This window comes from Oncorhynchus mykiss, chromosome 8, assembly GCF_013265735.2.
Source record: "Oncorhynchus mykiss isolate Arlee chromosome 8, USDA_OmykA_1.1, whole genome shotgun sequence".
Taxonomy (NCBI): Eukaryota; Metazoa; Chordata; class Actinopteri; order Salmoniformes; family Salmonidae; genus Oncorhynchus; species Oncorhynchus mykiss.
This window is the reverse complement of record NC_048572.1, coordinates 27470997-27487150: the sequence shown is the minus strand read 5'-3', so window position 1 is coordinate 27487150 and position 16154 is coordinate 27470997. Positions and strand designations below refer to the sequence as shown.

At 40.9% G+C, this 16154-nt stretch overlaps 1 protein-coding gene across 1 annotated transcript in view; it reads right to left on the bottom strand.

Moving 5' to 3' along the window:
• Nucleotides 1-3463: 3463 nt before the first annotated feature.
• Nucleotides 3464-16154, bottom strand: part of nudt14 (nudix (nucleoside diphosphate linked moiety X)-type motif 14) — a 91971-nt gene continuing 79280 nt past the window's right edge. The window contains exon 5 of the mRNA XM_036985210.1: nt 3464-9385. Within this exon, the coding sequence (XP_036841105.1) occupies nt 9136-9385 (250 nt within the window). The 3' untranslated portion in view covers nt 3464-9135. The remainder of the gene's footprint in view (nt 9386-16154) is intronic.

Genomic DNA, 16154 nt, shown 5'->3' with positions numbered 1-16154 from the left:
TGGCCGGGCCGAGGATCTCATTTGCATACAGGTGGACAGTGTAGTGCGCTGGAATCATATTGGTTGTCGCCCATGCCATGCCTTTTGTCCTCCCAGCCTCATAATTCCAGAGGTGGACACAAAGCAGCGCTTCACTTCAAAGAAGCTGGCTTGGTTGCACCTCGAAGTTCACCACCGTCACCACAGATGGCCCATCTGGGACAAACACAGTAAGGAGGCCTGTTACGGCCCGGTGTCCAATTTCAACATGAAAGTGTCGGGACCACAATGTAGTTATCTTTCCACAATGGCAACACAAAGTGCATGGTGGGAGAAAGAGGTTGGGGGGGGGGGGGTAATTATTAATTCATTAAAAAGTGGGACTTGCATTTCAACTTTCCCCCCTCTGGGACGTGCTCAGATGGTGGCCAGTGCGCGACCAGGCGACCAGGGTTTGACCAGAAATTTCTCCATTGATTCGACAAAGCCTTTGACTTTGTTTGTGGAGTAGGGGAGAGTGGGGTAAGTTGAGCCGCCTCTTGTTTCTAGGAAACCATGCACAAAATGAATCATGTGACCAAATATTTAGGAAGAGGGCTTCATATCAGCATGAAAGTGCATCCTTGTAGCTGTGTGGGCTAATATAGTCAAAATGTTTGCCTTGAGCCAATTGCCACCATACCCCATACAAACGATGATTAGATAGCACAGGAGGTTGGTGGCACCTTAATTGTGGAGAACGGGCTTGTGGTAATGACTGGAGCTGCATAACTGGAATGGTATCAAATACATGGTTTCCAGGTGTTTGATGCCATTCCATTTGCTACGTTCAGGCCATTTTTATGAGCCATTCCCTCAGCAGCCTCCACTGTTAGATAGTCAGTTTTATGCATAGTATTTTTGCAATGTGTCATGCATATGAAGTCAAAGTGCATTTTTTGTTACAGAGCAGACATCATGCCCTGTGTATACAAACATAAAACAAGCAGGGGTCTAGCCTCCCTTGAGGTTCTAGAGAGAGCAGCATAGGAAGTGAGTGAAGGGAAGGAGTCCATTTAAGAAGCAGCAAGGGATGAACAAATAGACTGAATGACACTGAAGATGTACATTGACAAAAAGGAAAAGTACCTGGTTTTAAAAGAGGCTATGATAGAGTAGCAGAGGAACATAAGGTCTTATCTAATGCCATGGAGTTTGAACTTGTGGACTAGTTTTATGGACTTACTGGCCTCAAATGCAGAAAACTTGTTTCGATGTTGGCACATCAAAACAACATCCCTCCCTGTCCCAGACAACTGGTCATGAAATGGAAGGGTGAATGATATTGAACAAAATAAATCTACTGTCTATCTGAATGTAGGCATACATCTAAGATATACAATATACCACACCCTCATTCCATGAATTCAACTTTTACTTACCAGCACCATCACAGGACATCATCCCCCACTTATCCCAAGGCGGCTCAATTTACCCCCATTTGCAGTCTGCAAATTATTTGTAATTATGTTCCGGCCCCCTGACCATCGACTCAAGTTATGCCAAGAAACCAAGTTGTGCCAAGAGATCTGCAGTGGGAAAAAATGGAATTTAATTTTAAGGCAGCAAATTGTAAAGACTTTCACTAGGCACTCACCGTACCTTCTACATTGTGTGCTCATGTGTGTGACTCAGTTGGTTGAGCACGGCGCTTGCAATGTCATGCCACCCATTCAAAATGCTTATTCACGTTGGCAAGTCACCTTGGATAAATAGGTCTGTTTAAATGGTAGACGCTTATATGTTATTGTCCACACAGATAGGGGCATTTTGATTTGCTATAAGACATGCATTCAGCCCTTCTCTATATCAAACACTTGGTTGCGTCACAATAATATATAGTCTCCCTGCACTTATTCACTTCCCTTTATGGATGTCAAAGGAAATATGGAAACTCCCTCTAGCCTGTGCCTATACCAATGCGTTCACATTTGTAGAGTAGTGAACTAGTGCACACTTCAGGAAGAAGAGATTGGGATAACCCCTTAGTAATGGAAATGCCAAAAAATAGAAAGATTAGATTGCACTTTTAAGACATTCAGAATCCAGTGACGACTAAGACCACTGATTTAATACGAAGGAAAATGTAGCTACACTTCGATAATCCAAACCCTGACTGAGAAGTGCCTTGTACCACTGAGAAGTGGTCATTACGGGGAGCTGCAGCAGAGTTGGGCATTCCTCTTCATTTTCACAATTACATTAAACTTGTTGTTGCTGTATGCAATACAAAATCACTAGTTTCCCCAATATAGAACTGGAATAAAGTTCAATATAATTGTCAAACCGGAGAGGACTGTCCAACATTTACGACGCCATAACTAATCTCTACCTCTCACCCCAGACCCAATGGTTGTTGTTAGACTTGTGGCGTGCAGTTGCCGTGAGGGCAGAAAGGTTGCACTTGGTTAGCTGATGCGTTCACTTGTACTACCCCCCACCCTAATCGAGTCCACTCTCCTCAAAAGTGTATGCATGACTGTCTCATGATTACTATTCCACCTTCAAAAGAAAATACCAACACAAATATTGCCATGACAATTACACTTCACTGGTGTCAAATATTTAGCATTGGACATTTGAGCGACCAAGAGCACTTTACTACACTTCCCCTCCCCCTCACACACACACACACACACGCAACAAAAGGAGGAATCGGCTAGCCCTGTTTGAATTAAGACACAGCGTGCAATTCAGTATTGTATGAATACTGTGTGAGCATTCAAGAGCCAAGGAGTGAGAGAAAGAAAATTCACCTGATCAGAGCACCTGTCTCCTACTGGACCTTCTATCACCTCTCCCTCCTTGGGTGTGGAAATGGGGCAAAAAAAAACATACCTTTTTGTGTTTATCAAAAAGAAGGATGTGATGTGCTATAGGGTACAATAGTAAATTGGCAAAATGTAGATTTAAGGTGCTCTGGTTATTGATCATTAAATAAAAAAAACAAGGACAACCAATGCGGCAGGGTAGCCTAGTGGTTAGAGCGTTGGACTAGTCACCGGAAGGTTGCAAGTTCAAACCCCCGAGCTGACAAGGTACAAATCTGTTGTTCTGTCCCTGTTCCTAGGCCGTCATTGAAAATACAAATTTGTTCTTAACTGACTTGCCTAGTAAAATAAATAAAAAAACACACCCCTTAAGTTTAGAATATTCTGTTCCATTGAACATTCCACCATGATTAATATCCTTGGCCTTGGTCCTCGTGGTTGAATTTTTTTAAATATCAGAGATACTGATGTTACACCAGTCATTCACATTTGCTGGCTTCCCTGTTTAGCAATACGCGGTGGAAGGATAGGTGCGGGTGGAAGGGTGTTGTGTGGGATTTTTTTTTACAGTTTGCTTCTAGTGCATGTTACTTTTGTAAAGAGTTGTGGGAAAGAGTTCTCTTGAAGGTCTCATATAGTTAGCCAGAGAAATTCAAGGACAATTGAAAAAAAAACATGATTTAGGCATCAACCCTCTTTTATTTACACTTAATGCAGTTCAATGAAACAGTTAGTGCACATGCAAAATATAATATTTAAATATATATATTTGCACCAAGTGCCATAAGTAGGGTTTTTTTAAATTGTGAAATATTTGAAAAAGAACAATTACGAAATCAAGTCAAACATATAAAACATGAAATATTACTCAAACACAGACCACAATGAATTCACTCCAAATAAAGCAGAACAACTCTGATAAGAAACATTGACACTTAACTTTGTCGATATCCTTTCTCAGAGAATAAATCCAAAGAAAACACTAATTCCGTGTAAGACACACAAAAAAATTCACAATTGAACAAATTGCTTTGCAGTATAACCGACAATAAATGCATAAACTAAAATAAATCAGGGGTGTTAAATAGAAACTACAATTTAAAACACCCTTTCTTGAGAACATAAGCAATAACTGATAGTCACAACCTCGTTGCTTGCAATGGATACTGAAAATACTCGTCAAGCATTTGAATTGTCAAATAAAATGAAAAATAAATGTATTTTTTTGTCTTGCTCTCATCTATCACAAAACAATATTCCATGCTCTCAGAAAGGTACCGTTGAAAAAATAAACAGTTGCAATATCAAGACAGAGTACCCAAAAAAGTGGTATCAAACAAGTATGTATTGAAAGGGAGATATAAGATGCATTCTATCCCAAAGAGAACTCCACTGAAATTGACACTTCCGATATTCATGGAACGTTTGATATGTTAGTGCCTTACGGGCATGCCAGCACGCGCGAAATGCAGATTTTTTTTTTTTTTAGTTGTTTTTTTTCTTCACATAGGCCATCGATGCTGTATGCGCTACAATGATGCAGTGTGACATGCCTACTTGCCACACGGTGATGGAGGTATAATCGTCGCATGATGTTATGGTAGTATCCAGCATTGACATGATTGAGAGACCATCAGTGCTGGCAATGTTAAGAAATTTGGACTCTTCACCAAAAAACTGTTGATGGCTTATAGGTTTCAGTTAAAGGCGCAATCTGTATGTTCTGTCTTTCAATTGTAACTTCGATTAATGATATGTACCCAACTTGGTACAACTGTCTTACTCCATCATAGCCCCAAATCTACAATTGTATTACTCAATGATGTATCATCTTTGTCGTAAACAATGCATAGCTACAAAATATTTCCTTTAATGATCATGTTGCTCTCACTGACTGTCGCTCCTTGCATCTGTAGGTCAGTCTATGAATTTGAGGGGTTACTTCGAAGCCCCATCCCTCACTTTTCCAAACAAAGTGACTAGGCTGTTAAAATTACAGATTGGGCCAGTGAAAGGGTTTGATACCTTATGACATAAGGCACCAATGTACTGCTATGTAAACTTATACAGAGTATTAGTCCTTAAAACACATGAGTTACAGCTGTACAAATCAAGACCATCCAAAAGGTAGGAGGGTAAGCGCCAACAACAACTTTTGGTGGAGTTCTCAGTTAAGATTTTGTCTTACCAAAATCTAACTCATCTGGATTTGAATGAAGGCAGACATCAAATAAAATATTGTCTCATAGGAACAAAGGCAGAGGGGACAGTGTGTTCAAGTCTGGGGTTATAGATTTAAAGCTGGGCTCCTTAATGGTTAAACAGTCATATCCGTTTTTGATATTACAACAACAAGAAGTCACTGCAAACAACGAACACTGTTTTCCCCTCCGGACATCATTGCACGCACGATAGAACATCAGAATATGTACTGCATTTTTTTAAAACCACGTTGGGGCAACGCTCCTCACCTCCACTTAGGCAACAAACAATAACAACGTCCATGGAGGGGATAGTGGCGGACATTGTTTCCCATACAGTGGACTCCATCTTTACGGGAGAAACTGTAATGGTTAAGACAACTAAGTTACGATAGTTCCCTGATAACACTTTTAGCCTTCAACGCCTAACCCAATTTCACCTTAGAAATATTACCATGATTCAATCAGCGGCGCAAAGGAAGGACAAAACTCATACATGTTAAAGCCTTCAAGAGCGAAAGAGTAAAGAAAAATGTGTCTGTTCTGCTATTTGTATAAACTGTAAAACTATCAAGCTGACTAGCATGAGTATAGGGTCATCTTTTTATCCTCTGTAAAATAAATTCTAGCCATTCCAGAAAAAAACATTAAATCCTGATACTTGATTGACGAATGATTCCAAATAGAGGGAGGAAGAATAAATTTGGGGAAACTACATGCTCAGGGGAAAGGGCCCACCTTGGCTATGGAAGACCGCAGTCCAGTCCTTTTGAGGTCAATAGGACTTTGATCAAGTCCTCCCCCCCTCCCTTTTCAATGTTATGGTAAGGCAAACACGCCTGGTTAAAACGATTTAACAGTTTACCTTGCTATCTAACAGCATCATCATTACTGACATACTCCATCTATCCACACACCATTATTATAGAGGTCACTCGTTTCAACGTGATATACCTGGGCTTTACTCTGATTTCCCCAACAAATATTGAGTCCGAACAACGGCTGTGCTACTCACACGGCGAACAGCAGTGGACTAGAGTGTATTAGTTGCATCTCAAATCTGTCAGGAAATGTACAGTGCAGTAAGAGCCTTACAGATTAATTGTTCATTCGAAAGATAAACTGTGGCTTGTAACAGTTGGACCATCAAACCAGCTGGCTGGGCAAAAAAATACGTTATTTTCTGGTGTTAAACTGGTTCTCTGTCTGAGAAGACATCAGATAACGGCAATTCTATGGTGACGGAATTACGCTGAGTCTCAGGTTTTTCACTTTACAATGTATGCCAAACAAAAACTATTGATATCAAAGTAACAAACCATACAACTCTATGCACAATGACTGCTTTGAATCATTTACACAGTACATAAAAAAAAGGAAAAGCTGCAGATTAAAGTTTGGTAAAAGAATTACAGTAAAATCTCCCTCAGTTTTACTCGGTTACCAAAATGTGTACCTGCACAGTTCTTCCTCTAAATGTGTTTTTGTAAAATGTTCAATGGAAATTGTTTAAAGTAGTCCTCGTGCATAGAGTTGTGTTAAACTTTGAAATCAATGGTTTTTGTTAAGTATACATTTGAAAGTAGAAATATGAGTTATCCGTCACCATGGAATTGCCCCTAACCAAATGTAACAACTGGCTTCTTTTACAACTCTGGGAAACCGAGCCAGTCTTCACAAATGTAAACAAAGTTCATGCATAATATTTTGATGTTACATCAACTGCTAAGTTAAGACCTACGTGGCTATGGAATGATGACACCCAGAATGCAATTACAGGCCAATTCAGATAAAGCTTAACCCAATGTGTTCAAAGTTGAACTAGGTAGCTAGCTGTACAAGTCCAAAACAAGTGAACATTTGAAAGTGACACTTGCTGTTTCCTTATTCTACCAACTACTAGACCTTGCTGTTAGGCCTTCGGTTAGGAACCCAAGATACTTATTTAAGCCAATAGTTTATTTTCAATCGTTCTGAAATTGAATTATAATTGCTAACTATTTGGTTTTGATTCTTATATCACCACCACTTCATCGATTTTTAACAACTTATTGTGGAAGGGGCCATGAATCCACACACTTATATGTTACCAAAAGAAAGGTTTTTCATGAGAAGATGTGTCAATTCACCATTTAGGACTTTAACAGGTCATAATATTTGCAAACTATATAGAAATGTCACTACATCACGACCATACACAATGGTTAAAAAGTATATGGCTAAGATGGTGCAGAATGGTGATCCCTGAATGTTACCTCGTCAAGGGGGGGAAACTGTCTGGACCTGAGATGTTAAGCAAGTGCTTTTGAGATTGATTGTTGTCTTAAGCGCCATCTGTCCCAAATAGGGTTGCAAATCGCAGAACCATTCCCAGAGTTCTTAGGTTTTTCAGAAATCCCAGTTGGAGGATTTCCAGTAAAACTGAAGGGAATCATCAAGGAGGGAATCCTCCAGCTGGGAATCCTCCAACCGGGATATCTGAAAAACCTGTGAAAACCTGTATTGCAACCCTAGTTTCAAACCTCCATAGACTTGGATAGCTGCTGTTGTTGATTTCTGTGGAAATGGGGGTATTTTGAAGAGGTCTGGCCAAAACAGGTATAGGGAAAAGAGGGGTCTGTCTAACTGTTGGGCCATGTCTCTCAGATTCACAGGTTAAAAAGCGCAACCATTTTACTTCAAGCCTCACAGACGGTGCTGGTATCAACAAAACTCTTCCGCCCCTGCCGTCAGGTTCAAAATAACAAGGGGGATCACAAAACACACTAAGGGCTCCGGGTGCTGTTCCAGGAAGCTGGGTCAAGTAGCATGCTAAACTTCCTCCTACATGTTACAAGCTAGGTTTTCAGTTTCCTAAAACAAAACTCCCATTGACCCTGCTCAAAAACACTGTCTGAGATATACATAACGCTCTTGATCTCGGCCAATATCGGTGAAGCCTTCCTGCTAACATGCAGGTATAATTGTGAGAGAAATTGTCCACCAGAGGGTTCTCACAATTTCCCAATTAATGATATAGTGGTTACTAGTGTTATCAAAATGCTCAGTATCATGATACTCAGAAGTATCATGATATTACAATACTTTCGAGTATTGTGATACTGAGTATTGTGGTGTTAGTATAGTGACAACATTTGTTACTGTAATAAATCTCCCCAGTGTAGAGGTAGGTCATATTCCCGTGGTAGTTAAAAGAAGCCTCTATCGAACGTACAACTTAATGGGACCTCATAGGAGCACACACTACTGTAGTGACACCCCTGGAATCATTGCAATGCTTACAACTTATCTAATCACCTCTGCTAACTGAAATGTTTGTTTTAAAATCAGACCATGATCAAACTACCAGCTATCAAGTATTGCTTAGAGAAGTGTTTCCCAATCCCGGTCCAGGTGGATCCAAAAGGTGAGCAGATTTTTGTTTTAGCCCAGCAATAACTCACCTGACCATGAAGCCATAATAATTAGTGGAATCAGGTATGCTAGTGCTGGGCTGGGATAAAATCGGCACCGCTCCAAGACTGGGAAACACTGGCTTCGAGGCTGAGTAGATTGTGGAGAAAATAAGCAAGGCGCGCCTGAACCAGCTGCAGTAATCGAACAGACTCAGCAATGGCCCTCGTATGTAATAAGCCCTGGCGCTGACTAAGCAACAACATTTTTGCATTCCTGGAACATGATCCAATCAACGGTAGACAAGCAGCTCCAAACGAGAGCGCTATCATGTAGCCATCTTCGTGAGATTGCACCCTGGACCTCTCAGTGAGGAAAAGGTAATACATTTACAGTGAAAACTAACAACAAAAAGTGCTGCTGGCCACCAGCATATGGCAAGTTTTAGAGGAAAAGTACTAAAGACCACGTAAAAAAGAATGAGACAAACCTCTGAAAAATAACAGTTAGTAACGAGAAAAAAAATGGTCCCCCTGGGGCCAACTTATATGGATACGGGCAAAGGCGAAGGGATTGGGAGTAGATTGAAGTTGTCCCTAACCACTGACAAAGGGTCAGATTTTTTTCTCCATCCCCCTAATTGTATAGATTAGGCCTAGGGGTTAGGGTCATTGATCCCAGATCTGTGGTTAACTGCAACTTCCACCTCAGGCTGAAGGGGGCAGGGAAGGGGACAGGTGTTGTTGGGTGGGTTAAACGTTGGTGGAGATCTTGTACTTGGGCGACATGTTGTTGTGGAACCAGATGAAACTGAAAATGACGCCCATGGTCTTGGGGATGCTCTCATCATAGGCAAAGGTCATGGCCTCGTGGAGGGGCACCTTCACCACCTCGATCAATTCGCCCTCCTGTGGCTCGCCGCCGCCCTCACCCACACAGTTCTCGTCCGACACCTCGGCGTAGAACATGGTCTGCTTGGCACCCGTCACGCCAACACCGGACCTGCCGAGAGAGGTTACACACACACACACACACGGTCAAAGGACCGTAAGTCTATTTGCACCAGGTTAGCATTTCACACAGCAATGCGAAACAGAGTGAAGTATGCACAGCTAGGTCACTAGCTCTTCCGACAGCAATAACCCTACAACTAAATGTTTCTTCTTACCACGGCTGTATAAAAATGACCCCTACTATGCTAATTCCTACTTCGCATACTCCCCCCCCCCCCCCAGTCTTAGTTTGATAGCTAGTAGTTTGATCATGGTCTGATTTAGAAACAAATCAACATTTCAGTTAGCAGAGACGATTAGACAAGTTGTATGCATTGCATTCTTGAACTTGTGAACTGTCATGTCCCTTAATTACAAACTTGTATGGGATCCGTAAATATGAATGCTAAATTATAAGCCTAGTTTAGCCAAGGAGAAAGCACTGCGCAATATAGGGAAAAAGACAGGGTCCTTCCTGGCTAGTCATGATTGGCTGAGATAATGGCGGGGATGGACATGAGTTGTCGGTCATGTCTATAACTCCACGTCACAGGCTTCTGTTGCTCTACTGGCACTTTATATTGACACCATTTACATTTTTTTTTATATTGACACTGCGCTGTTGAGGAAGTAAGCATTTCACTGTAACGTTTACACCTGCTGTATCCTGGTCATGCGAACAAATAAACATTTTCATTTCATATACAGAGTGTGTTTACCAGAGACAATGTGAAGAAAAACGACCTGCACCAAAGTCAGGTTAAAGGCTCAGGACTATATAAAGTGTATTTTTACCTGGAGTTATTCCTTATTGTAGGCTACTACTTTAAATCTTGAACTATTTTGGTTGTTTTCTACACTACCACACTCTTCCTCTGTTTAGCATATTGTCATAGACAATCATGTTTTACATGTGAATTCTTAAAAAGATGAGGACTAACGGCATCCGCATGTTTCCCATCCGAAACGGTTTGTGCATATATGACCACATTTTTGTTTGTTTTAGTCTTCGGGAAGGTTTTTTTTCCTGGCTGTTCACGCACACAACATTTCTCCTCGAGGAAACCTGAAATTTGGAAGCAGAAGTCCACGCCCCTTCGTCAGTGGTTGGTCAACAGTAGGGATTCTTCAATGAAGTGTTTGTTGTCATTCAACGATAGACAACTTGTTTTCATGCACATTTTCTCACTGGAGAAATAGTGCACCAAATATCTTAGATTTAAAATGTTGCAACCGAGACCACCTCGGCAAAAACGTAAAAAAGAATGACTGATTTGTTGAGTTCCCTTATTAATTTAGCAGATTTTGAGGAAATATATACTGGCTACGGCATCAAGATGGGCAAACAGCACTATTAACACCCTTTTCTGGTTTTTCAAGCGAGGGTCTTTATACTTGCCATTCTAAGAAGATAGTCTCTCTCAAAAAAAAAAATTCTGGTTGGTTTTTCTTTGGATGTTCTACTACCATATCGTGTTAAATTCTCCCACATTATTTTAACATTTCTACAAACTTCAAAGTGTTTTCTTAAAAGGTGTGAATGATGCGAAATGGGTGTAAACAATGAAGAGCTCTCTAGCAAGTGTGAAATCACCGCAAACATCTTAAGGGCTTTTCCTCAAAAATGTGTTTACAAGTGTATAAACTTTCAATGCAGCATAGCTTCCCAATGTTACACCAATCGTAATGTATGATATAGATATACCATTACAAAGCTCTGGAACTGAACTTTTTATTTATTTTTTATTATTTTTATTAAATAAGCTCACATAGGTGTGCAGACCATTGAACCCTTTTAACCTTGACAAACATTCAACCTGAATGTGATCAGGATGGCACAGGAAAAAATATTATACTGGTTTAGGGGTAATTCAATCTTCATAACACTTAAACAGAGAATGGTTTCACCATAGCAAGAAAAATCACATCCTTGGAATAAAATAAAATGTGTAAAATATTTATTAAAGCAGTGTTACAAAAAGAAGTGTTACAATGTTAATTTTACTACTCTGGAACCAATTGTCCCAGCTTACGGCTGAGACGTCACACACAGACACCATTCGTTTGTCTGGCTCTTGTTTTGCCACTATGGAAGAATTCAAACATCCATTGTTAGCCAGTCGTGAACCCAATCGGGCTGGGGCCTGTGGGCGCCTGTCACCACGGAAGCACCCAGAGCACAGTGTTTCAAGCTAAGTACTTTTGTCATGGCACTCCCTCATAGGGGGCCATGGGGTTAGCCATGGGGGTTAAGACGATACCCATCTAATAAGACGGGAAGAAACCTACACATAACAATGCCGATAAACACACCACAACAAGTGGCGGAGCTGGTGGGGTCAAATCAAAAGGCATGTTAGAAGAACGGAAGTGGAGGGAACATGGGTAGGGAGGGGGGGAGGTGCGGTTACGTATGTTTTCCACTGCAGTGTTCTACAGTGTCAGAGAACAGACCGTCATTTGTAATTGTTTGATGGATGGATAGTTGGTACTCCAAAAGGCCCTGGATACCATCTCCTCTTCCTGTTAGTCTTACCTACATGAATAAATGAAACTACAACACTACCATACAAACAATACAACTGAGTGGATTGTTTTTTTATAAACTAAGCTTTATATCACTTTATGAACAAGCTGGTGATGGCTCAAACATGCAGTTAAGGTCAAATAGCTGGTTAAAGGTTGGTGCTAATGTACAGTGTGTTGTAAATGTCTGTGTTAATGAAAAGCGCACTACAAATAAAACATGTATTAAGGATCAATGCAGTCTTTTTAATTGTATTTTTAAAATCCTCACCGTATGTCTAATAGAGCACTGTGTGTACTTAATGAAAATAACTCCAAATATAGTTATCATTTTTCCCTGGGCCTCCTGTTGCAATTATAATGCTCAGTCTGATCGTTACTTGTTACTTTTTTGTTGATATTTTTCTTAAACTGCATTGTTCGTTAAGGGCTTGTAAGTAAGCATTTCACTGTAAGGTCTACACTCGTTGTATTCGGCGCATGTGACAAATAGAATTTGATTTGGGCGTGTTGATACACATTTTTATACACTTACATACACAGCCCTGATTGGCAGACAGGATCATCTAGACCCCTCAAACTCAACTCTGGACCATGAAGCCAGTTCCACAGGGTACACTGGGTGGGTGCAATTAATTATCAGGTAGATTTAAAAAACCAGCAGGCTCCAGACCTCGTAGGGTAAGAGTTGAATACCCCTGGTCTAGACTCTAGAGCAGGACTGAGAAACTACGAGGGCCTGATTGGTGTCACACTTACTCCATCCCTAGCAAATACAGCTGATTAATCAAATTGCATTGAAGATCATGATTAGGTGATTATTGGAGTCAGGTGTATTAGCTGGGCCAAACTGTGACATCAGGCCCTCGAGGACTGGAATTGACCCCTGCTCTAGAGAGTACCATGTGTACCCTTTCAAAGTAAGAGGACAAATATGCAAATAAAAGATGACTGGTCATTGCTCAGAATAATCAGATCAGATTGTGTTGTCCTGCTGTGGGCCAAAAACTCCATCCCACCTGAAGGGGCTGAAATTCCAGGGAAAAAACTACAATTAAAGCTTACACTAAAAGGGTATTCTCATAATTTTCACAATTTCATTGTTAATTTCAACCTCAGTGTAGAAAAATCATACAAAAACAGCAAAATCACATTTCACTGGACTGCTCCTTTAAATGAGTCAACATAGAGCAAGTCACCACTTGTACCGCGATAAACAACGGCGAAGTGGAAGGAGATAAAAGTGTAAACGAACATCATTGTCATTGACGCAGAATAGCTATGTTACAGATGCAGATACGACTTCAGCAAGTTATGTTGCCGTAGGTTCGTGGGTGGACAGGGAAATGCAAGCAAATGCTCATGCAAATACAGTCGTATGAAAAAGTTTGGGCACCCCTCTGAGGCTGCATAATAATTTACTCTGTTGTCACAGAAAATGATCACAGTGGCATGCCATTCATTTTCTAATAAAAGCTGAGTACTGGGGTATTGTCCAGACAAAGATTTTTAGTGTAGCAATATTAAGTTGTATGAAATTAAATCAGATGTGAAAAATAGGCTATGCAAAAATGTGGGCACCCTTGTCATTCTGTTGATTTGAATACCTGTAACTACTTAGCACTGATTAATTGGAACACACAATTGGTTTGGTGAGCTCATTAAGCCTTGGACTTCAAATACAAGTGCATCCAATCATGAGAAAAAGTATTTAAGTTGGCCAATTGCAAGTTGTTATTCTCTTTGAATCTCCTCTGAAAAGTGGCAACATGGGGGCCTCAAAACAACTCTCAAATGACCTGAAAACAAAATTGTTCAACATTATGGATTAGAGGAAGGCTACAAAAAGCCATCGCTGAGAATTAAGCTATCAGTGTCCACTGTGAGGAACATAATGAGGAAATGGAAGACCACAGGCACAGTTCTTGTTAAGGCCAGAAGTGGCAGGCCAAGTAAAATATCGGAGAGGCAAAGGCGAAGGATGGTGTGAACGGTCCAAAAACAGTCCACAGACCACCTCCAAAGACCTACAACACCATCTTGCTGCAGATGGTGTCACTGTGCATCGTTCAACAATTCAGCGCACTTTGCACAAGGAGAAGCTGTATGGGAGAGTGATGCGGAATAAGCTTTTTCTGCACACACACCACAAACAGAGTCACTTGAGGTATGCAAATGCACATTTGGACACGCCAGCTTCATTTTGGAATAAGGTGCTGTGGACTGATGAAACAAAGACTGAGTTATTTGGTCATAACAATGGACGTTATGCATGGTGGCAAAAGAACACAGCGTTCCAAGAAAAACACTTTCTACCCACAGTAAAATTTGGTGGGGGTTCCATCATGCTGTGGGGCTGTGTGGCCAGTGCCATTACTGGGAATCTTGTTCAAGTTGAGGGTTGCATGGATTCCACTCAATATCAGCAGATTCTTGGGAATAATGTTGAAGAATCAGTCACAAAGTTGAAGTTACGCCAGGGCTGAATATTTCAACAAGACAACGACCCAAAACACTGCTCAAAATCTACCCGGGCATTTATGCAGAGGAACAAGTACAATGTTCTGGAATGGCCCATCCCAGTCCCCAGACCTGAATATCATTGAAAATCTGTGGGATGATTTGAAGCGGGCTTGTCCATGCTCGGCAACCATCAAACCTAACTGAACTGGAGATGTTTTGTAAGGAGAAATGGTCCAACATACCTTCATCCAGAATCCAGACACTCTGAGACTATGGGAAGTGTCTAGAGGCTGTTATTTTAGCAAAAGGAGGCTCTACTAAATATTGATGCGATTTTTCTATTGGGGTGCCCAAATTTATGCACCTGTCTAATTTTGTTTTGATGCATATGATGCATACATTTTCTGTTAATCCAAAAAAACAAATTTCACTACTGAAATATTACTGTGTCCCATCAGTTATTTGATAGATCAAAATGAAATTGCTGATCCAAACACCCAATTATTTATAAATGGAAATCATAGAAATTGTCAGGGGTGCCCAAACCTTTTCATACGACTGTATCAAGGAGAAAGCTGGTCTTTCCTTTAAACTCGATGTGAACACCAAGGTTCCTGTCGTTCTGTTTTTTTTTTTTGTGGGGGGGTGGTGAAGAGTCACTCTCCTTACGTATTTTAAGTGCTTTATTGACAGATAAATGTGAAACTAAGTGGGAGATGGGAGAGGAGAGACAGTCCGAAGGGAGCACACAGGGATTGAACATTGTCTCCAGAGGCGAGCCACACATGCATGGAGCAAAGAGTGTTACCAGCTGACCAAGGTTCCTCACCCCATGGCTCAGTTGATTGGATCGAGGTGCTTAAGCCGGGGTGGCGCCAGTGAACGCACCGTTCACAACAAGCAACGCAGAGTAAAATGACAGCGCCAACTCAATGTACTTAAATGGAAAGGTGTGTTGGAATGGTGAAGGGGTAGGGTCTTGCTTGCATGAGATTGCGCTAAACGCACATCAAACTCTGCATCAAATTACACATAGCACATACTCCTCCGCCAGCTCTGCATGCGACTGCGTCGCCGGTGTGAATGCGCCCTTACCCAAGATTGAGCTTCTCGGTTAGTCACATATTTGTCTATTGTGAAGAAAATTTGCCACGGAACACCTGAATGCATGCATGACTCCTTTCTACTTGCATCAAAATTACAATCTGTTTCTCTGAATTGCCCCGTGAAAGCCAAACACTATGATGGCATTGTATTACTGAGCTAGTCATGTTGGCAAAAGAACAAGCTTTCAAATTATGCCCACCTGACAGTAATGGTGTGATGGCGGGGATAGAGGGCTGTGTTTCAACCAAAACAACTACAAGTGTGCTTGCTCTAGTCCCTCAGCAGCACAGTTAGGAATGCTCAAAAAAGTATGTTATAGTTGAAATCATAAAAGGAACTGTGCACACTTTGGAGAGGTGTGTGGCCAATTGGAGGCATCAGTTAGTTATTGGTCTTATGTTGCATCTACTATACATTTTTCAGGAATAATCTTATCATGTTACTGAATGTATCAAGAGTATTTTCAGATTTCGTTATCAACAAATAGAGTGAAAAGTACAGAATATAAAATGCACATAAGATCTAAAGTGCAATGGATTCAGTCTTAAGTCAGGTGAACAGCAGTGTCCTCAACTTTGGTCTAATAACTTTTCCATCACCAAACTGTTCCTTTTCAATTGCTACCATGCGTATGCATTTTTCATAGGCCAATTCGCACGAATGTAAAGGGTTACTGAGGATCC